General features: G+C 40.0%; 1 protein-coding gene across 5 annotated transcripts in view; it reads left to right on the top strand.

Moving 5' to 3' along the window:
* ASXL3 (ASXL transcriptional regulator 3) overlaps nucleotides 1-23,739 on the top strand; it is a 149,109-nt gene that overhangs the window by 7,472 nt on the left and 117,898 nt on the right. Inside the window, exons 2-3 of one of the 5 annotated variants that reach the window (XM_038388672.2) lie at nucleotides 17,291-17,354; nucleotides 19,217-19,299. In XM_038388672.2, the coding sequence (XP_038244600.1) occupies nucleotides 19,244-19,299 (56 nt within the window). In that variant the 5' untranslated portion in view covers nucleotides 17,291-17,354; nucleotides 19,217-19,243. Of the gene's footprint in view, nucleotides 1-10,134; nucleotides 10,138-17,290; nucleotides 17,355-19,216; nucleotides 19,300-19,594; nucleotides 20,045-22,128; nucleotides 22,184-23,739 lie in introns of those variants that run through there. The other 4 variants (XM_043507901.1, XM_038388669.2, XM_043507902.1 and 1 more) reach the window with 4 other exon arrangements.

The raw sequence follows: 23,739 nt of genomic DNA, 5'->3' as shown, positions 1-23,739 counted from the left end.
CCTCAGGTACCAATGAGGTACTCTGGAGCATGGAGCCAGACCTCTGAATATAGATATTGAAGAAAAGAGGAATATGTTATATGATTCTAAAGTAACTTGAAAAACTACACAATGCCGTTGGAAGAGCCCTCAGCTCCCTATAGATGGGTTCAGTGCTCCAGAAAGCTTCCTTAGTAGTTGTGATATCACAGCAAGGGGGCCCAATGGAGTATTGCAGAGAATCAGGAGCCAGATGTCTGTGAATTCCCAAGACCTGAAATAAAAACAGAAAAGGGCAAATTTGGATTGTTCATGGGCCCAATCCTGCAAGATGCTGAGTGTCTTCATCTTTGTTTTTTGTGATTTGGAGTGGAGCCTGCTCAGCATTTCCCAGGAGGGCCTCTGCACATAGTCTGATCTGGCTATCTTTGCCTTTTCAATGAGGGCATTCAATATGTACTGCTGAAGTCAATGGAATTTACCTTTTAGGTTTGCAAGTCACCTTTAGATAATATCCACACGCTAAACTATCTCCCGTTACATATAGCATCTCATTTCCTCTTCCAGTTTTCTGACTCAATCTAGTAATGTCATTTCACAATTTGTAAGGATAAACATACTTTTATAAGCAGTTGTCTACTTCCCCCATCCCAGGTGTTGTATTCTGAGGCAAGGCAACAAGAACATAATTTTTTTATATACAAGGCAACAAGAGCATAATTTTTTTTTATTTTATCTGTGTTGTGTGATTCCCTAAAGGCCCCAACAATGCCGATCGGGGCTGCATTCTTCTAAATGAAGACGTGATCCCTGACCCGAAAATGTTAAAACCTACATTGAAACAAGGCACAAGTGAGTGTTCATAAAACAATCAATCAATGAGGGAAGGAGGATGAAGTAACATGGATTAACTGGACAGCTTGATGATTCTGAATCATTTGGATATTTTTAGTAAACAAACTACTAGCCATCCATGATGTAAGTGGTCAATAGCAAAAAAGGGTTTTGAGGTAGATGTTTTAGTCAGTTCTGGGAAGGCTTTCCATGCACAAAGGGTAGTGTGTAAGAAAGCAGAAACATGGAAGAAGTGAACAAATGGATGGGTGGGCGGACTGGCATAACTGGTGAAATAGAAGGGCAGGATACAGTGTAAGTAATGAGGAACAAACAATAGGTAGAGAAGGATAGAGTGAAGGGCATGAGGATTAAATCAAGGTATAAATGTAAAGGAGTTAAAGATAAGCCAGAGGGCAGATTTAAAAAAGGGTGCGATATACAGCAATGGGTTAGAAGATTTTAGTGGTTATGTTTTGTATGGATTGGAAGGTGATGAGCACATGTCTGAGCCACTATGTTTATCATTTGATGAGCTGATTTTTTTTTTTAACTTCAGGCTGCTTTCTTCTCTTGGCTTTAGTTGGATCTCAAAAAATAGATCTTCTTAATTGTTTTTCTTCAGGCATCTGTTACAGTTAGTGTATTTCGGGGTTACTGTCTAATGATAGAGTAGATGTGTTTGCAAAAGAACAAAGATCCTATCCACCCCTTCATGAGGTTCTCTGCCCTGCATGGGTGCAGTTTCTGTCTAATATATCACCATAAAGATTCTTTATATTACTAACATTTTAAGTGATTAAAATTTGGATTATATTTAAAAATATTTTTCACCATCTATGCAGTTTTTTGTTTTTATTTTGGTTAGTTTGGGCAATGAAAATAAACTGGTTAATTTCACTGTAGTTTGCATGCGCTAGCAGAGTACTGCGAAGTCTGAGTTGCAAGCCCTTCAGGCCAGTGTTTAAATCTGAAAACAAAACAAAAAAAATCCCTACTGTCTAAACTTTGGGCCTGATCTATGTAACCCTTCTGCCCGTTGGCAGCAACAAGGGCCGGGTTCAGTATCTAGGGGTTCTGTTTCGATAATACAATGCAAAACCGACTTGAGCCCTCACCCAGTGATCTGGGACAATTGCATACCATCCCCGTGTGCTCCTGTAAGAGGCAATACTTCCCCTCTCACAAGCACAGAGTCTGAGTGTAGCAAAAGCTTTTTAATAAAGGAGGGAAACAATGCGGCATTATGTTGAAGAAACACCACAAACAGGATTCATAACACCAACCATGAGCAAAAGACCCACCCTCAAGTAAGTTTGGCAGTGTCCTTTTCCCCTCAGGATCTTAAGTCTAGCAACCCAATAGTCACCCAAAGTCCCAGAAGTCCACCAACCCAAAAAGTTAAAAAGTTCATCTGCAGAGTTTACCTCCCAGGGTGGGTGGAAAAAGGGGGGAGGTATGGGGCCACCTTACATCCTCCGCTCCTTGTGTTGACGGCCGATTGCCCTGCATCTCTGCGGGGGATCTGCTGCAGCCTTCTGCCGCGAGCCGCTCCGCTCCACCAGCCATCCTATAAGCCACTCTGCTCCGCCAGCCGTCCCACTCCTCTCCTGCTAGCTGCTCACCAATATATCTTCATGCCGTCCCCACAACTTAAAAGCACTCAGTGATTTCAGCTCAAAGTAGGGGCACCTCAGTGCTGGTGCACCCTTGGGCCAAAGTGAATTCAGCTCAGCAGCCTGTAACCAGACACCTAATGGAATCAAAATTAGCTCTGATATTATACCTTGGAGAGAGGAGGGGAGTGAAATTGGTGTTTAGGGCCCTCAGAAGGGACCCACACCACCAGGTACAAATACCTGTCCCCAGCTTCTCTCAATTCATTGGGTTTTGGCACCCATGTCTCTTGCCTAGCGAGTGCTACTTAGTTGAGGGCGAGTCCCTCTGTTATAAAATGCCAAGTACGGTTCTACTGTCCTTGATTCACATAACCAGGATAGTAACCCTTTATTACTCCTGCCCCAATAACAGAGAGACTGGGGATCCCATAGCAGCCAAAGTGACCATTTGGGCAAGCAGCCCATCATGCTAGGCAGGGTGGGTGTGCCCATGCAAACAAGATCAGCCCCTGAAGTCCTTTTCCACAGCTCACCACCAGATGTCAAAGTAGAGCTCATTCTGACTCTGCTTACACCTACATAAGTGTCCCTGTAACAGAAAGTGAAGTTTGATGCCTGATGTATGCGTAGGGAAGTGCTCCTGAAAGTCACAGATGCAGAGAGAACTATCAGTTTAAATTTAAAAGAACACTGCACCTATCTGCTCTTCTCAGCATTCTTAAAACTTGCATGTTAAGAAACCCCTTATGTATTACTTGAAGTGCCATTAAAGGCTGAAGTTACTTAGATATTGAAGTGTGTGTGTGTGTGTGAGAGAGAGAGAGAGAGAGAGAGAGAGAGGTGGGAAGTCTAGAAAACTACTGTAAGTACTAATGTTCCAAAAACCTGCATTTAGACATATATTACTACAGAATTTGTTTATGTAGTAGGCATATTATAAAACCCTTTTAAAGTTTTCTGTATCCTTGTATTTTGCCATATACCTATCTCTTGGACTTTAAAATGCAAACTTGCATGCATCTTCTGTGTGGGAGGAGCAATATTGGCACAGGGTGAGGGAAAAATGGCGGAAAGGAGTTGGAGAACTGCAGTGGGGGAAAAGATGCAGAGGTGCACACACACTGTGAAGTGGAACAAAAAAACCTCCAATATCCCAGGAGGAAACCAAAATTCCATGATAGAGAAGGAGAGAAATGGAAAGAGAGAGAAATTAATTTTCTTAATTTTGGGAAAGCACTTCATTGGACTGTCAGTTAGTTATTTAAGTGAAGTGGTAACACAATAATCTCAAATAAGACTTCCTTGCTAAATATTTGTTTTCTTGAGATTTTTGGTATTATGAAGTATGGAGATTAAAACAACAAACCAAAGAATCCTGTCCTCTGTACAAATTATTGTGACACTCTGTATCTCAGGGTAATACCCTGCATCCCCATGTTCATCCTTATAATAAGATTGTGTAGTATCCAATGCAAAGTTTGTCATGTCGGGCGTCTTTGGAAGGCTCATGATGCACTGAGCATTGTTGTTATAGTAATGTTATAGATTGTAATTTCATGTATATAGTTATCAAGCTGAAAATGTGTCCTCATGTCTTAAAACAAGCCCTGGCAAAAACTCTCCAAAAGCAGAGGGGCAGTTCACACCTCATATATGGAACAAACCCAGCCCAGCCTCACAGGAACAAAGGACACTGGCCTAGGCAGCAACAAAGAATCTGTAGGACTCTTGAGTGAGTCACCCCCTTCCCTTGGTCAGTTTGGGATTATGATGAGGTAATGCACACTTGACTCTGAAGGATGGGCCGGGGGCAAAACCAAGAGGGAAGAAAGGACATGATAAAAGGGAGAGACATTTGCCAGGCTCTCCCTCTCTTCTACCCCCATCTACAGATACCATCACCAAGCAACTGAAGCGCTGATCAAAGGGGAGAGCCTGGCTGAGGGGCAACCAGCCAGCCTGTGGTGAGAAGCATCTAAGTTTGTAAGGGCACTGAAAGTGTGAAGATCAGCTGACAATGTGTTTTGCTTTTATTTCATTTCACCAGATCTGACCTGTTGGGCTTTGACTTAAAATCACTTAAAATCAATCTTTTGTAGTAAATAAATTAGTTTGTTTGTTCTACCTGAAGCAGTGCGTTTGGTTTGAAGGGTGTCAGAGACTCCTGGTACATATAACAAGCCTGGTACATATCAATTTCTTTGTTAAATTGGCGAACTCATATAAGCTTGCAGCGTCCAGCAGGCATAACTGGGCACTGCAAGACAGAGGTTCCTAGGATTGTGTCTGGGACCGGAAATATTTGCTAGTGTCATTTGGTTGCACAATCCATGCAGCGGCTGGCCAAAAGTGCTCACTCGCATAGCTGGGAGCAGCTTACATGCTAGAGGCTGTGCATGAACAGCCCGGGAGTGGGGGTTCTCACAGCAGAGCAGGGTAAGGCTGGCTCCCAGAGTCGAGGATTGGAGTGATCTAGCAGATCACTGGTCCAGATAATATCAGGGGAACGTGTCAACTATAATTGGAACCTTTGTCTGGGAAATGAACTACTGTGTTTCTTATTACATCACATTCCAACTAGTTTTAGGATAATTTGCCTTATCGTCCATTTCAACCAAGAGAATATTGCAACGGTAAAAAAAAACAACCTTTAGAAATAAATGAAAAGACCCTCTTGTCTTCTGAAATATTTTTCTCTTCTTTGAGTGATAGGCAATCCTTTCTCATAATGGAATTTTCAGAGTCGGTGCCACCTGATCTTGTCCAGATTGCTTCTAGAAAAGCAATACTTATATATGTACCTGTCTTAGAATTTCTTTGTAAAAAAGCCTTCTTCCATACTTTTGGAGGATGAGACTACAGCTATTTTTTGTTTAGTAACCAGAAATACTGATGTATTTTTTTATCATTGAAGAATATAACATCGAAATATTCCACAAATAACTTTGTATTTATGGGTCACAATATCTGGAACAGTTTAAGGCAAAATGCACCTTTCTGAGTATAAGCCAAAAGGCGCATCCAGCCACTGCATTGTATTGCCCTATAGGCACAAGATGAACTGGATAGCTACGCTGGAGGCCCATGCTGAGGCATCATAATCTTTGTGTAAAGTGACCTTTCATCTTTCTGTTAATAGGTTTTTTTAGGGAAACATGGTTTTCTAAGACCACAATCACTGGAACTGGTTCCCAAGACTGCAGGCTCTTGGGCAGTCTGTATGACTTGCATGTGGATTTTGGTAATGAATGTTTTGAATCTATAGCTCTGATGTGTGTTAGAATTCTTTTCAGATCTTTTGTGAATAGGCAAGGGCCTTTTCTTTGAGGATACCAATTTTACAGTAATGTTCCATATCCTTGAAATAAAAATGTTCCGAGACTGCTCCGTTGAGCAAGAGAGTTCATTCTATGCTAGAGCACTGATAGAGTTGAAGGATAAAAGACAATTACATTTTTTTCCTGTGGACTGCAGGTGATTTTAAATCATCATCCTTCCCATGCTGTCATATGTTGCTTAGGGCCTGAGCAAGGCTCCTCTATCCCTGTCTGTCCTGAGCCACTCTCTGTATGTTCTCCATGTTGTTAAGTCCTATAGATTCCCTGCTCTGAGTAGTGTTCCGCAGAGGTATTCTTTCATTTGGCCCCTTTTGCATGTTCTTTCAGCTGCCCAAGGGCACGCTTGCCATGGCAGATACTCTGGCTTCATTCTTAACACGTCCTATATATTTCCATCCTTTTTTTCTGGATAACTTTAGAGATAAGGAGGTGTCGAACTCTGAGAAATCTTGGCATATGTTATTTCATTTACTATCTTGTATTTTTCTAAGGTATTTGCTTTTGAAGACATTGAGACATCTGTCTCTATCTTTTGTGACTTTCTAGCTTTCACATCCATATGTTAAGATGGAAATAACACTTGAATTGAAGATTCATAATTTGGTCAATAACTTAAAATCTATAACTTATCAGATCTTGTTGAAACTGGTTAATGCAGTTGCTATTTTGCCAGTTGGTGATATTATTCCCTTCTGGATATCCCCATAGGCTTTCAGGTTACTGAACTGATTCACTTGTTTAACCCCAAACTTGTAGAACCAGTGGACTGTTTTTAATCTGAACCTTCCCTTTGACCTATATGGCTTTGATGGCCCTACCAGGAGTAACTCCTCCTGGCAAAACTCTCAGGGTCCTCAAAACACTCAAGTCTTCCCACCATGTCACGGTGTAGTATACAGGGAAAGATATGTTGAATCCACCAAAGAAATTGATTTGATTTACTGGGGCTACGAAAAAAAATCATGCTGAGCATTCAGAAAAGTCCTACTTTTTGGAAAAGTCCAAATGTGAATGTGGCTTAAACTGGAATTTAATTTCTTTTTAAAGACTAGTGCTATGCTGAGATTAGGAGCTGTGAATGTTTACCCCTGTGGTTCCAAAAAAGGGCTTACTTTAGGCTAAAACTCCCCTCATCAAAGGCAGGTGTATAGTTCAAGTAGGGCAGAATGAATCTGCCGTTGAATAAATCATACATTAATTACCTAATGGGCGTGTTTTGCCCTTTCCTAGTTTGCTTTTCCTTGATGCTTTCACCTGCCAGAAAATAAAAAAGGGCCATTGCTGTTCAAAGTAGAATGAAGATAGGATAGTGAGATGGGGCAGTAAACTAAGAGAGGCCCAAAATAAAGCTTATCTCTTGGTTGAGCAGGAAATCCAGTTGTGTGAAAATGATGTACCTATAACTTTCCCGGCCGAAAAAGAAAATCCTATGTACCCCCTCCTCTACAAATTAAAGTATCTACCTTGTCTGTGATTCATAGGACATAGCTGAAATAGTTTTGTGGCATGCTTGCTGATTTACTGCATCTCAGATTTCCCATTAGTATGTGCCGAGTTCTTGTTTGATCTGATTTTGGAGTTGAAGCAGGCTTATGGCCCATGTAAAGAGTAATCCTTCCAAGCTGAGTCTGGAGCTCATGGCTGCCGACAGCTAGTGAGTGACCTATCCTGAGTGCCTTCAGGTTTTGCTCAGATAGGTAGGCAAAATTTGCATCTTAATTTTGGGCTTAGGGTTACAAACTGTTGGTATAAAGATCATATCTTTATCTCTGTTTCACTATCACCTCTGTAATTTTGAAGTCAGAATTCATCTTTGTTCCTTGTGGGCATTAGGCCCTATTTAATTGGTCTGGCTATGAAGATTGATAGCTTCTATTGAGTTTAAATCTCTAAGGGAAACTTCTGTTCAGCTGGTAGACCACTCTGTTCATTTTCCTTTGTCGACTATGTCAATTCAGTATCTCTCAAGCATACTGTCATGGTACATCCTCCTCACAGTAATGTTGCCTTGTTGTATGGCTGATCTGTGGAAGTTACTGATAGCATCAAAGAACTTTTGAAAACCTTATGCTTGGGCTTCCTGAAGCCTTTATCGAGGGTAGTGTGGATAAAGATATGCTGCCTGTGGAAAACTGGTAATGTGTATCATTTTGTGTATTCCAAAGGCAAAAAATTACTTCCTAGAATTATCTTTTGAGTCACAGATTATAAATTATAGGTGTGGTCTAGCAGTAACCAGAGAAGAACTTCTCCAAAAAAGCCAAGGCAATTCACCCCATTTAAAAAAAAAATCTGCTCCCCTTCATCAAACCTGGTGATTACCATGCATTCCAAGCACTTACAACTCACCACAATTGTAATCAAAAGCATTTTCTGCCCTGAGGAGGAGTGGAAATGTGAAAATACGATACTGTTTGTGTGTATTATAAACAACAACAACCCCAGAACAAACAAACAAACAGAACAACTGCTGGAATAAGGAGCTATGAAAGGTGGGGTTGTTTTTTTTGTTATTGCCAGCAGTTTGGGTTGGTCTGATTAAGGTTGCTAACTCTCCAGGATTGTCTGGAGTCTCCAGGAATTAAAGATTAATTAATTAATTTAATTAAAGATTGTCATGTGATGAAACCACCAGGAATCCCTCCACCCAAAATTGGCAACCCTAGGTTAGATTGTTCTGAAATAGAAAAGCTATAAGTTATCGTGTAGGTCTTCTCAATAAAAGCTTTAGGACATCTCCCTGTTAGAATACATGATGGTGTGTGTATATATCTGATCTGTTGGTACCTTGCCAAACTCTTGTTCGTAATGGGTTTGAAACAATATGTTAATTGCCAAACTTTATACCAACATCACTAGGTTCCACCCAAATAGAGCACGTTTCTGTTACAGCTAATGTACTTTAAAGATGGGTGGGGGGAGATTAGAATTAAAAATGAACAAGATATGTGACAAACAAAAAAATATATGGTTTGGTGTGGTACAAAGTACTGATTCTCCCTTGTTTGAGAACCTTGCATGAGTAACTGACAGCTGTACTATCTACGAGTAAGATGGTGTTCCCCAACTCATGGCAATTAAAGCTCCATAGCATCCCACACTGTCATGAATTTTATTTTATAAACAGCTGGTATTGATGACTAATCTCTTAAAACTTTAATCATCTCATGAGGAGAGGTGGAATAATTCACAGTAGCCCTTCCTTTCCTCACCCATGAAGATAAATGTCATAAAATGATGGCTGATCTTTGTTATGACATTAACCATTTTATATTTAACAAAGATAGCAAAATCCTATTGGCAGCTAACAAAAGAATTCTCTCTATATATGTGACGCGAGAAGGCTATATTTCTGTAATTCAAAAATGTGACTTTCCTGTCTACTTTTGGAGCATTTGAAATACTAGAATTTGATTGTGCCAGTGAATTGACTACATACCCAGGGATATGTCACAATTCAAATTGATTTCAAGTCAGTTTTGAACATTCTGTAATCTTGAAAACCCCCAAAGTCCCCTTCATTTGTAATACTAGCTCCCTCGAAAATTGAATAATTCCCCTCTGAATAAAACAAGATGAGGGCTTTCATTTCGCTTTTCTTTGGAGGGATTTTCCTGTCTTTCCCTCTCACCTCCTTCCCTCCCCCTGCCCCCCCCCCCACCTTAACAGATGGGATTGGGGAATTCAGGTGCTTTATTTTTTTGGTGGGGGAAAAGTCACTTCTTCCTTCCCGGTTTTAGTTGTCCTTGTCGTGACCTTCTGTGTTGCACCCCAGCCCATCCTCCCCCCCAACCCCCCAGGCGCACACACTTTGGTCATCCTTATAAGGATAAAACCTACCAACAAAGGTTCATTCTCTACATCAGTAACAATACAGTTCGGCTCCCCTTCTTTTTATGTTAGCCAGCAGGCAGCAGTACAGGGAACTGTGCTATGTAGCTGGCGATGGGAAATGAAGAGAAAAAATACTGGGTCTTGCAAGGATAAGGAATCTCTTTTCAAAGAGTGAGATAGTATGCAAGTAAACTTTTCATCCAAACATCAAAATGCTGTACAATGAGGATAAATATTGTATCTATTTTACAGATGGGAGAACTGAGTCACAGAGAGACTACGTGATTTGTTAAGGGCCACACAGCTAAATAGTATCTCTTTCTATATTATTGTTAGATGTGGTATAATGTAACAATCCTATTATTTGTAAATAAAACCTTGTTATAGTCAGCCCAGAGTGACATGGCTATAAATGCTTAATTGTATTCATGCCTGACAATATACCCTTATCAGTCACAACACAAAATCTGCTTGTTTTATTAATCTTATAGATAACCCTGATCTGGAAAAAATATTTTAAAAGCGGATAGGAAGTACATATTTAGCTGCAGTATATACCCCTAAACATATTTTATTCTTAATCCGATATGTTATGATTTAGTATTTTTTCTCTGAAATCTTAGGTCTGTATCTGTAGGACACCGTCTAACAAGATAACTCCTTGTAGGAGAGGAGTGGAAAGAAAACTGGCATAACTGTCTCCTCTTGTTAAATCTGGTACATTTAGAGTAGCCAGTAGGAATATGTTACTCACTTTGGAAGTACTCCTTAAACATTACATTTGCCTGAGGAAAGTAAGTGATGGAAGTTTTTAAAGACACACACTTGCGTGCGCACACACAGAGACATGATTTCAGAAGACTTCCTTTTCAGGTATTTTGATTCTGACCATCTTGAAACATCAGTAGTACAGCAAACTTTTTAGTGTCTGAAAAAAATCTATATTAGTTTGTGTTAGTGATAAAACATATAAAAAAAGTGAGTATATTCAGGCTTTTGTGTGCTATTTTTCTCTCCATCACTCACATAGCAATCAATGTTAAGTCCCAAGCAGACTGCGAAAAGCTACAAAAGGATCTCACAAAACTGGGTGACTGGGCAACAAAATGGCAGATGAACTTCAGTGTTGATAAATGCAAAGTAATACACATTGGAAAACATAATCCCAACTATACATATAAAATGATGGGGTCTAAATTAGCTGTTACCACTCAAGAAAGAGATCTTGGAGTCATTGTGGATAGTTCTCTGAAAACATCCACTCAGTGTGCAGAGGCAGTCAAAAAAGCAAACAGAATATTGGGAATCATTAAGAAAGGGATAAATAATAGAACAGAAGATATCATATTGCCTCTATATAGGTCTATGATACGCCCACATCTTGAATACTGTGTGCAGATATGGTTGCCCCATCTCAAAAAAGATGTATTGGAATTGGAAAAGGTTCAGAAAAGGACAACAAAAATGTCTAGGGGTATGGAACAGCTTCCATGTGAGGAGCGATTAATAAGTCTGGGACTTTTCAGCTTGGAAAAGAGACAACAAGGCGGGGATATGATAGAGGTCTATAACATCATGACTGGCGTGAAGAAAGTAAATAAGGAAGTGTTGTTTACTACTTCTTATAATACAAGAACTAGGGGTCACCAAATAAAACTAACAGGCAGCAGGTTTAAAAGAAACAAAAGGAAGTATGTCTTCACACAATGCACAGTCAACCTGTGGAACTCCTTGCCAGCGGATTTTGAGAAGGCCAAAACTATAACAGCGTTCAAAAAAAGAACTAGATAAGTTCATGGAGGATAGGTCCATCAATGCTATTAGCCAGGATGGGCAGGGATGGTGTCCCTAGCCTCTGTTTGCCAGAGGCTGGGAATGGGTGACGAAATGGATCACTTGATGATTACCTGTTCTGTTCATTCCCTCTGGGGCACCTGGAATTGGCAACGGTCAGAAGACAGGATACTGGGCTAGATGGATCTTAAGTAAGGAACAGCCATACTGAGTCAATGTTCTTAATTTGTTCATAGTGTTTCTTTATATTGTTTCCCTGTTGTTATCTACAGCATAAAATACAGGCAAGCTGATGCAGGACACAAACTCCTGGGGTAGAAAGGAACAGTCTCAATCACCTAAGCATGGTCACTTTCTCCCCTTGTACAGGGTGTGTCCGCCAAAGAGGCATTCACCTTCCTGATGGATGCAGTTAAGGATCATGGCCATGAATTCAGGGCAGTTTTTAACCAATCTCTGATATGGTGACGGAGTGGGAGAGCTACCTTTTTCTTTTTGCTCTCTCCACAATGGAGCTGCATCTCAATGTACTGATTCTTAGCCACAAACTGCATAGAGCCTATGTTTGTCAGCTAACCGCATGCATATGTTACAGACTAGAACTCGCATCCTAATACTCTAAACTCGTAACCCTCTGTCACTTGAGCTAAAAGAGACTCTCTGGTTGCTAATAGTAATAGAGCTCATGCTATAGTAGAAATGGAAACAAAATACAGTATTTCTTGTCATGATATTTGCCTTTGACCCCAATCTTGCAAAACAATCTAGTAGCATGGACTGTGTGCCTATGCAAAATCCTATTATAGTCAGTGGGATGTGCCAGGATCTGTGGTAACTGATCCCAATGCAGGCTCAGGATCTCAGTCATTTAGATACTTAGTTTGTCTTACTAAGTGATAAAATGGGAAATCAAGCCTGAGGATTGATTTTACTCATTGTGACAAAAATTTTTACTTGCCACAGCCTCTGCAATTTGAAGGAATAAAACAGTTGTGCTGTTCTGTTGTATACTGTATTTAATTGTGACATTTATTTATTTTGAATTCTAAATGCCAGTGTGCTATTTATTTTGATTTTTCAAAGAGCCCTAGCTGCCATTACAACAGTTAAAATGTGGCATTATAGAAAAAACAGCATACTCAAAACTGGTCCAATTATCCCAGTCCCAAAACCAACCTTAAACCAGCCATCAAAGCAGTAGAACAGAGAAATCATCCATCCTACCTGAGAGGTCCATTCTCTCTCTTCGCCTTCATCAAATGCCTAAGGAACTGGACAGGCCTTCCATAGCCTGAAGGTCAGCATATTGGGGCAGTTTCAGACCAAGATGGGGAGTAAATTCCAAAGTTGATATGCTGACAGAAAACTCTCTGCCAGCTGTTTTCCCCCAGGGCAACTGAAGGGATTGCAGCTCACGTGTCTCTGCCGACTGTGGTGTTGGCTGTCTGAACTTTTAGGGTCGCATATCCTAAGCCACTAGGGCTTTATAGATCAATACCATTAATGCCACCTAGAAACTAATAGGGAGCCAATGTGGATCATGATATATATGTGCAACTTACCAATCAGTTATTAAACTTTGTGTTTGATATACTTAGAAAACCTGAATATACTATATTTATATCTCTATCTAATTTTGCTTTTATTACACCTTCATACTCTTCCGGGCTTCATTCATTCATTTATTTCCTATAATAATACAGGAGTTCTCAGTTTTTTTCACAGTATAGACCACATTATTAAAAAGAAAAAAAATGTCTCGGGGACATTTCCCCTTCCATTCACAATTGTATAACGTCACTATGGCAACTATAATTGCTCATATGGAAGAGTAATATTAGGAAAGTTATTAACATATTTTTAGTGTCTTTTAATGCAGTTTAGCAGCTGGAAATGAAGAGAGCTAGCATCATGTGAGCAGCCAGCTGTCTGTAGACCACCAGCAAGCAAGTGCTCCATGAACCACAGTTGGAGAACTGCTGCAGTAATCGTGGTGTACCTTCCTTTGTTGTCTTCGTTCATCTTTTCCTCCTTTTACCCTTCACTCTGTTACAATATGTGAAAAAAAGAATGTGTCCCCTACTTCAACCCCTTTGTCTCTCTTCTTGCTTTTCCCATCCTCAATCCCAGCCCAAAATACATCTCAAAATCTCTCTTCTAATAGATTTACCCATCAATCTCTCCCCTCGCAACAGAAGGCTTTGAAGTTTTAGCAGAAACCTAATAGCCAGAAGGCTAAATCTGCTGACCAAAAACCAATACGAAAGGTTTGTGTGGGGCCTGCCTCCCCTTGACCTGTCTATGAGCAAACAGCTGAGGAGGAACAGGCTGGGATTTTTATGAGGATGCTATCTCTGTACCCTTGCATGGGATTCCATCTTTCTATTAATTAGCTAGCTAATAGGTCACTAAAAATTTGAATGTTCTCTGCCTACTGAAAGGAAGAAAGAAATATTCATTCTGCTCTCCCCATCCATCCCAGTGCCTCTTGGCTGCATGCAATATCTGTGTTATTCAGGCCTTCCCCCAGTAATTTGGCTGCTTAGAAAAAGGGGCTAGGTGGTATCACTTCTACCTCCCTCCCAGCCTGTGGTGTTTGGGTTTTTTGGATGGTCTTTCCTAGTGTGTTGCTCTAGTGTTGTTGTAGTTGCTTGGACTGTAGCTTTGCCAAGCAGCAGCAATTAAATGTACCTGATTCTTTTCAGTTTAGCTGCTGTTCACAGGGATCTGAATGTATCAGTGGAAGGCTTAGCAAAGCTATGAGCAGCAGCAGAGCCGTGGGAGCAGCCTTGTTTAGGAAGACAGCACTGTATCGGTTTACATTGGCTTCATATTAAGAATTTTTTTTTCTGCAAAAATAATGGCTAGAATCTGCACGAGTAGATGGTACTTGTCTGCAAAAGCTTCCTACTTGCCACATGAAAATAGTGTTCTTGAGTTCTGTGATTGCTAAAACTGTAGTTTGCTCCACTGTCTGTCTTCTCTGTGTTTGTGTTGCTCAGTAATGGCTGAATTGCAAACAGTTGAGCAGATTTGATTCTGTGCATTGAAGGGCAATTGTACACATATGTTAAAAAAGAAAACAGTGATATGTTACATACAGAGGTTATCTGCTGGCTTCATTAGTGCCAAACAGATTATAAAGGTACAAAGTTGGGAGGCATTTTTAATACAGAGAAGGATTGGAGCTTTATACAGGAAGAACTAGATGATCCTGAAGACTGAGTAACAGAAGTTGGGTGAAATTTAATACTACATAGCGAAGGGTCAGGCACTTAGGGTGTAATAATAAGAATTTCTGCTATAAGATGGAAGTTCATCAGTTGGAATTGACAGAAGGAGAGAGACCTGGGTGTGTGGTTGAACACAGGATGTCTTAGTCACCGACACGATGCAAAAAATGGAAATGTGATCCTAGGATGTATCAGGCAAGGCATTTCCAGTAGAGATAGAGAAGTATTAAAGACATTGTGCAAGGCTCTGATTAGACCTCATTTGGGATATTGTGGACAGATTCTGGTCACCGTTATTCAAGAAAGATGGATTCAAACTGGAACAGGTGCAAAGAAGAGCTAGTAGTGAGGTTTGCTTGCTAGGATCATGTGGGTATCTCACGCTTAATTCTCTGCCATTGCAGCAGCCTCGAGTATTGGTGCACCTTTATCCCTCCTATTCTATACCTATGGAACATAATAGTTTAATCTCCTGTGGGCTGTGATACTTCAGTCTAAATTTGGTTGTTGGATTTAGTGTGTGGGTGCTCTGGCTGTTGGTCAATAGTATACAGGAGCATAGGTGCTGACTCTGTGGGTACTCTGGGGCTAGAGCACCCACGGGGGAAAAAATTCAAAAGTACCAATTTGTCTCCTGGACCATTAATGTTTATTAATAGGTCTGTTTTCTACTAGTAGCTCTCAGAAGTGCTATGTGACAGAACTTGGGTTTGGTTCAGAGTCCTGGTCTCTTCACTCTCCAAATCAGCAGAGTATGAGTGAACTACAAAAGTATCTTTGTGACCTCTGTACTGAACCCACAGCTCTCTTAAGGAGTGTCATGATGGGGTTCAATGCGATCTTTTTAGTCAGGAGTGGGCAACTTGTGGGACGCACGTGGCCCCTCAGGGTAATCTGCTGGTGGGCTGTGAGACGGTTTGTTTACATTGACCATCCGCAGGCATGGCTGCTCACAGCTCCCAGTGGCTGCCATTTACCATTCCTCACCAATGGGAGCTGCGGGAAGCAGCTGCTAGCACGTTTCTGTGGTTTGCACTGCTTCTTGCAGCTCCCATTGGCCAGGAATGGCGAACCGTGGCCACTCGGAGCTGTGGGCGGCTGTGCCTGCGGATGGTCAATGTAAACAAACTGTCTCATGGCTCGTGGGCTGCAGGTTGCCCACCATTGTTCTTGGTCCTGCTTAGATGGTGAATTTCATTGCTAGTTATACCTAATGTGGAAGAACGAATGAAGGATCCTCAGGGATACAGTGGAAATCATTCCCTTCCTTCCCCGCCTTAAGAAAATATGTTGGGATATATCCCAAAGAACTAGGGACAGGAAGACTCATATTTTTCATGACTGTAATTTGACTTGCTCTGGGGTCCTAACTATTAACTATAATCCCAGCATTACCAATCATTGCCCAGGTCTAAGTAAATTCCCATTCAGAGGATATGAATGTTGGATAATGGGGTTGGGGAATAGGAGAAAGATTTAAAACAGGTAAAGGTTTCCTCCCTTGCCCTTCATTACCTTGTCTTACCAAGGTGTTCATAACTGCATTAAGCTATTCTCTTTTATTATTTTACATGTCTTAGTGCACAATTACTAGTTCAGTTTTAATCTTTAGCGTTATTTTGAAAATAGCATTATTGTGAAAATAACAATTTTTTTGCGGGGTGGGAGGAGTGCCGTGGAGGTATGCATTGTTGGTGCACGTATAAGTTCAGTCTGTTAGCTCACAAGCTTCTTGATAATATTGCTGTATTGTCATCTCATCCTGTTTTCCATAGGTAGGTGGGGGAAATCATAGACCTTCATTGAACTGTTTCTTCAACTAATCACTTTTACTTTCTTCAAATAATAAGCTTCTTTAAATTAAACCTGTTTAGTTTTTTTCTTACACAAGAAATACTAGTTACTGTATTTAGCTAAAATAGTCGTCTTAATAGTTAAGAAAAACCCCAGACATAGGGAACACTGATTTCTCATTCAATAGTATTCTAAATCAGGAAATGTTTGCTCTTCACTTAAAGTAACTTGTGTGTGTGTGTGTGTGTGTGTGTGTGTGTGTATACGTACACACAAACTATATATATATATATATATATATATATATATATATACACACACACACTTCTAAATGGTTAGATGAATACAGTTACACTTGTGAGGATATATGAGATCACAGCCCAGACTGTGCATCCAGTGATTAAACCATTTCCCACAATGGGCACTTGTTCATTGCAGCACATTCAGCCTTTCTAACATATTCTCCATTTTAGTATGTCATTATATCCAGAATGTATTTGCTTCATACTGTGGTATTTAAAAGCTGTCTGGTGAGGTTGATTAAAATCTCTGTAGTATTATACATATTGCTTTGTCAGTTTTGTTCTGTTTTGTTCTGTTTTGTTTTGTGAAGATGATCTTCTGTATCCATGTGTCTGGCTATTGTTTCCACAATCCGTTCAGTGCAGCTTCCTCAGCACATGCTGCCCTCCCTTCTCCCACTTCCCCAGACAGGGTGATTTCTGATGTTTTGCGTAGCTTTATTGTTTCCTTCCCACTTTCATCAAATTCACACTGTAATACTTGGCACTTTTACTTCCTTTATAGAGTAGGATGTGATGTCATAGAGAAGGGGACAGGGCTACCCAAATTTTCTCAATTGCAGGGAGGAGCTGCCCAGGTGTGCTGAGGGGCCTGTACTCAGGAAGAGAAACAGGGAATCCTCCACAGTGAGTAACCCCACTTTCAAGTGCACCCAGTTTCCTTCATAGCCATGTCCAGTACAGTGTAGTTTCCTCTTCTGCCCTTTCCAGTTTTACCCAGTTTGCCCTCTGGAGTGTTCCCAGTTCAGTTCAGTTTCCCTTTTCCCCCTCCATTTTACTGCTCATTCATTTTACTTCATCCTTTTCTGTTAACTCTCCTCTCTTCCTTATTCCAAAGGTAATATTTTCCTTTTTTGCCTCTTGATGTTGTTAATCTTCATCATTCTAGTCTTAATCTTCACTCACATTGTCCTCTTTCCAGTGAATTAGACTGTCCTATTGCTGCTACTTCCTGTTTTATCTATAGTTCCTTTCCTCTCCCTTGTAATAATCTCTTTCCCAGCTCTTCGCTGATCTCTTTGCCTCTTTTAATTACTTTCCTCCCTACTTTTCCCCCTTTCGAGTCACCATTCCATTTTCCTTTCCTGCAAGTTCCATGTATAATCTTTCCTATTTATGTACACATTGTTATAAGCTCAGTTCAGCTCCCAAACCTTTCTAGTGCAGCCCTCGTTTCTGCGTTTTTCTTTTGTAGAACTAAAAGGTAAAGAATAAGTTTGTCTGATATGGAAAACGATATGGGGAAAGGGATTTGGTAAATAGTGTTCTGAATTGGAAAGGGGAGAAAAGGAAGCGACCAAAACTGTAAAATGGCAGGAGGGACCTGGGGAGCTCAAGGGATTGGTAGAGGGTATGGAGGCTTTGGCTCCTCTAGGTCACCTGCTTGAATTACAGCCCTGGTTAGTAGTGATTGAAAATATTCACCATCCAGTCTTCGGTGACTTATGTGATATGTTTTGGTGGTATGTCTCTAGTTCCTAGTGGACAGGTGTCCACGTTACAGTAGCTACCATCACAATTGGCATTAATTGGTAACTAGTAAAGAGAGGCAAAGGATTGAATGAGCACGGAGATCAAACTAATTTCTCATTCGCCAGAGGTGGAAGTGCAAGTTGTTACTGAGTCATGTTGGAAAGACACTGTGGGGAAGCTTGCATTGCCATTGCCTGTGCTGTACCTTTTCTGTTGATAAAGGATTTCAGTTTCCAGGGCTGTCAATCTGGCACCTAACATGAGCAAAAGAATGGCAGAAAGAGTTAACTGGCTAAAACTGAAAAGGGACAAAAAGCAAATGACAAACTAGAAAATTCCATGCCAATTGGTCTGAATTGGGATGAGGAGTGGATTAATTCGGGCTCAATTGGAAAAGGCAAAGGAGTGGAAAACTGAGCTGAACTGGAAAACATACTGCACTTGAGTGAGTCATGTGGCATCTTGTGTGCTTCTGTGACTGTTTTGACCACTTAATTTTTCATCTCTTTAAAAACAAAAAGCATTTAAAATTTGAAACCTATCATGTCACTTCTGACAGTGGCTCCTCCTTTGCAAACAGAAGTTTTTAGCCTTTTTTGTTTCTGAGGTCATCCTAAGATGTAAGCACAGTACTTCAGTGACCTCATACTGTTTTTAAAGTAGTGAGCAAAAACTAGCAATCTCTCACTCTTTTTCCCCCCTGCCTCAGATAAACTGTACTGCAGTTTTGGTGTCCTCAAATAGGTTTCATATTTTAACTCTTTTTAGTTTATTTTGTATCTTTGGAAGAATATTCCCATGCATTTCAGCAGATGATGCACACAAGCAGCAAGTAAATCTCACTTTTTCTGCAGTGTCCCGGACTATATCTGGCCTTCCAACAGATGGAGGACCAGTCTCAACACTGCAATTCCCCCTCCAAAAATAATTAGGAAAAAAGTGCATGAACACATAACCTTTCAAATTCACAGAATTATTGTATCTTAGTTACACAAATATATATCATTTCTTTTTAGGCATTGGAAAAACACCCCAACTCACCAATGACTGCAAAACAAATACTGGAAGTCATTCAGAAAGAAGGGTTAAAAGAAACAAGGTCAGTATTTATATGTTCAATATCTCTTACAATTTCTTTGAAAACAATGAAATCTAGTATTAGTGAGGCCTGTATGCTGTTCCTAAAGTAATATGCACTGGCTAATTCAGAATGTCAGCGTGTGGAAGCTTATTTGACTCTTTTAGTTTGTAGTGTTGTAGCTGTGTATTGGTCCCAGGATAATAGCGAGATAGGTGGGTGAGGAAATATTTTTTTTATTGGATCTACTCATCTCTTTCACCAACAGAAGTTGGGCCAATAAAAGAGATTATTTCACCTACTTTTTTTTTTTAAGGTTTCTTAAATACTCATGTGACTCAACTTATTACAAAGTGATTTGGATGCAGAAATGGTTTGCAATGGATAAACCCCTGGAGGATGAGCAAGTTGGGGTAATGGGGTTTGATCCAAAGTCCAGTGAAGTTAATAGCAGTCTTTCCATTGGCTCCAGTGAGCTTTGGATTGAGCTCGAAGCGTTCTGCTTCAAGTGGACATACAGCTCCTATTTCTGAATCACAACTGTGAGGTGGTCTACGCTATAACTGGGAGCTTGGACATGAAAACAAGATGACAGATTACTCTAACAGGAAAGGAGAGATTAGTTTGGGGAGGAAAATAATAATGATGCTCAAATACATGGTGCATTTTCTTCTTCTATGACTGGTGTTGAGCGATAACGGCTCAGAGGGAATTTCTCTTCAAAGATACTGTGTCAGTAGGTGTTGACCTGTGGCAGCAAAATAAGGTAGGCATTTGCTTCTATTTTAATTACATCCTTTTACTGGTGCCTAAAATGTAGGGCAAGTGAGCTTTTAAAGACAACTAGTCTAGTAGAATAGTAATGCATTATATCTATTATTTCTGAACTTATACTGTTTACCCAAAAGAATGTTTCCTGGGTACTGTTATGTTTCTTGTCATTCAGAAACATTTCCTAAGAAACAGAAGGAATAATGCAGTGCAGAGTCTTTCACAGTATATAACCATGCAGCTTACTGGTAAACTAGATACGAGCATGTTGTAAGATATAATAAGTGTGTGTTGGTGGAATGAACAGCAACAGGGATAGTATTATGTATAAGTGGAAGATGCATTTGCCCCCTAAAGTTCTGCAAATGTAGTTCAGAAATCATTTTAAATGTTTGTGCCAGTGCCAAGGAAGAAGGAGAGAGCCTTAGAAAATAAATGTCTGAGCTTAGGCTGTATGCCACAAGGATATGCAAACAACAAAAAAGTCTCACAAAAGAAATCACTTAAAAATTGTATATTAAGATACTCCACAGCAGCGAATGAGCTACTGATTGCTCTTTCGAGTCTTGTAACATGATGCTACTGCACTTTGGCTTACAATTCTATTCTACTAATTCTTGTTATAATAAAAACTTACTTCTTAGAGTGTTTTTCTCCCCATTGTGTTGTATTAAAGAGGAAGCAGTGTACAGAGACTGGGTAGGAGGTGAAGCTAGCTCTTTAATATACTTAAAATACAGAAAACAGAAAAACTCCTTTTGATTGTAAATATAAATAAATCATACAAGAGGAAGAATAATCTACTAAATGGAAAATCTGCTTTGTAGTAATACACGAACTCGGAGTGACAGCAAGAAAAGGATCAACAAGTTTTCATTTCTGTTTGATTTGTATTGTGGTTCAATATGTATGTGCTCTAAAATGAATACAGCACATGTGTGGGTAATTAGTAGTAACTAACTATATGGAATGTCATGTGTGGCGATGAGCATTCCTACTATTGAAGGCAGGATAAATCCCTATATTGTCTATTCTTTAACTGTGCCCCAAATTGAGGGAACCTAAAAATTATGATTGTTGCAGTTGTCTGGAAATTGTGACTTTTTTTAGAATCAAGTTTAAATTTAAGCAAAGTTTGGATTAAGTGTTTTCTACTGCATTGAAAATAGTTGAAATTAAGTGCTTATGAAAGGTTTTTGACTGAGAATGTTGGTTGTTAAATTCCTCTACTAGAGCAGCAGGCTGTGCAAATGTATCCTATTTAGCCATGCTACTTTAACTATAATCTGTAGGGGACCTTTCTAGGGCTAACAAGGTACTTCAGTTTCCATGCTGCTATCTACTCAGACTTACAAGTAGTGGTGGATTTTGTGATGAGTAGTCAACCTGTACCCTCCCCCCGGGGGAAAAAAAAAAGCTGGAATGAGACCACCAAAGTGTCTTGGACCACTGAACAGCCTTCATTCTTTGATGACTTTCTTTCAACTGGACTGGATTTGAACCAGCAGTGAAGGGTTACGTATCCTGTTCCCTCTTCCTTATGCTGATATGTTTATCAGCAAACCTGTAGCAATTCTGGGCGAAGTTCTCTTAGAATTCTCTTTCAGCCTTTCCAGTGTATAGTGAACAATAGGACTGCTCAGTTCAGTCATTTTGCATGTATATTGCAAAAATAGCTACGGGTAATCTAAAATTTCTTGCTGTATTAGTAACTAAGAATTAATAACTTTTAGATTTTTGCAGTTTTATTGTTGCCATTAGCGGCCAATCATTAGGACTCTGTTGGCCTTTTACGCCCTTACATTTATTTCTCTTCAATGTTATAAGATGTGGAATTCCCCAAGAGTTTGGTTGTTTTTCTACCCCAAATTAAGTCCAGCAGGGAGAAAATTTAAAAAACAAAAACACTAGCGCAAATCCAGGTGCACCTCAAGGGAAAAACAAACAAAACTGTGGTCATAAACTGTGCTGGAGAGTGCACTTGCACAGATTTATATCTTGTTTGAGATTCATGTTTCAGTTTTGTTTTTGTTTTGTTTTTTAAATATCTTTCCTGCTGCGACAATCACTTGTAAAAAGATCATCATCTGGCCAATCCTCCTCTCTGTACCTGGAAGGAAAACCAACTTTTAAGGTAAACAATTTTGGGGCCTAGAAGCTTGACATTTTTCTTAACTAATTAAAAGAAATTATTTGTGTGTCTAAATGTAAGTGTTAACAAACAAAGCCAAACTGACATCCCTTGAGACTGTAGTCTTTTATCTACAGAGCAGGTGTAATGCATGCAACAACAGTGCAAACTTCAAGTTTATCTTTCATTGTACCTCAACCTTATTCTGAAATAATTGCTTTTCTTGGAGACAGGGTAGTTTAGCTATGTGTCTATTTAAACATTGGTCTCTCTGCTGAGATTGCAAATGAAGGTGTCATTCTGCTACCTGGCCACTTTTAACAGGATTGAGAACACCAAATTATTTTACGTAGGCCACTAAGCAGTGGTTTAATGATAACAATTTTTGGATAGTACTGACATGAGCCAAATTTGAACTGGTGATTGAGAGAGACTTCCTGCTCCATTACCAACTTCCATAGCTTTCCAACCTACTGTTTTCCTCATAAAAACAAATGAAATGTGTATGTAATTGGAGATTATAGTTAATTTTATTTCCCATGACTTGTATTTTAGTTGAAACTTGTATTTGCTGTAATGTTTCTAATAGCAGGCTAAGTCAAGAGGGGATAATGAGAAAGATATATGGATTAATTAAAACAAACACTTGCATTCTAATATAATTTTTTAAAAATTGAGGTAAAATCCGCAATGATTTTAAGGGTAGACGTTTGATTTTGAGAGATGTCAGAATCAGTATAAAAATTACATCATAGGAAACATCAATTTCACATCTTGTAAAGTTGCAAATGTCCAGGTGTGATTAAAAATATGTGCTCATGTTGATAAGGACCTGTTATGTGTCAGTAGGTTTCTTCTTTGAGAGAATTTATCAGGCAGTTAGAAAGAGAGAACAAAATTAATCTTCTGGCAGCCATTCACAATGATGACTTTTAAACGGAAGTTAACTTTGTCAAAAGTTGTTTGGCTTCCATACAGTGATGAGCTGCCAGCAGCTGAAGAACCGCTTCCTTCAGTCGCTCTGGGTCTTCGGCGGCACGTCCCTCAGTCGCTTCGGGTCTTTGGCGGCACTGAAGGACCCGCCGCTGAAGTGCCGCCGAAGGCCTGGAGTGCTGCTGGTGAGTAAAAATTCTCAGGGGAGCTTCCCCAGTCGAGAGCTCAGGCAGGACAGAAAGGATGGTCCCGCAGGCCACAGTTTGCCCCCCCCCCTTAACAACCGGTTCTAAACCGGCTTCAAAATTTAACAACCGATTTGCACGAACCGGTGCAAACCGGCTCCAGCTCACCATGGCTTATAGAGTTTTGCTGCAGGCAAGTTTAGAGTCCAGGCGACATAATGTAGTTGGGAAGGACTTGTGAGAAATCTTTGGGCAGAACCTCTTCTGATTATTTTCAGTTAAAAAGAATTATAATGGTAATTTGTGTGAGTGTAGGATGGCAAAAGGATTCTGAAAGGAATTGACTCACTTGCCAACAGCAGGCAATTTTATTATTAGAGAAATGTCAAAGGCATTGAAATAATTACCAGAAATCTATTAGCCAGATATAAAGTGATAGAT

This window comes from Dermochelys coriacea, chromosome 2 (assembly GCF_009764565.3).
Source record: "Dermochelys coriacea isolate rDerCor1 chromosome 2, rDerCor1.pri.v4, whole genome shotgun sequence".
NCBI lineage: Eukaryota > Metazoa > Chordata > Testudines > Dermochelyidae > Dermochelys > Dermochelys coriacea.
The sequence above is the reverse complement of the archived record's forward strand: the minus strand, read 5'-3'. Positions and strand labels throughout refer to the sequence as shown.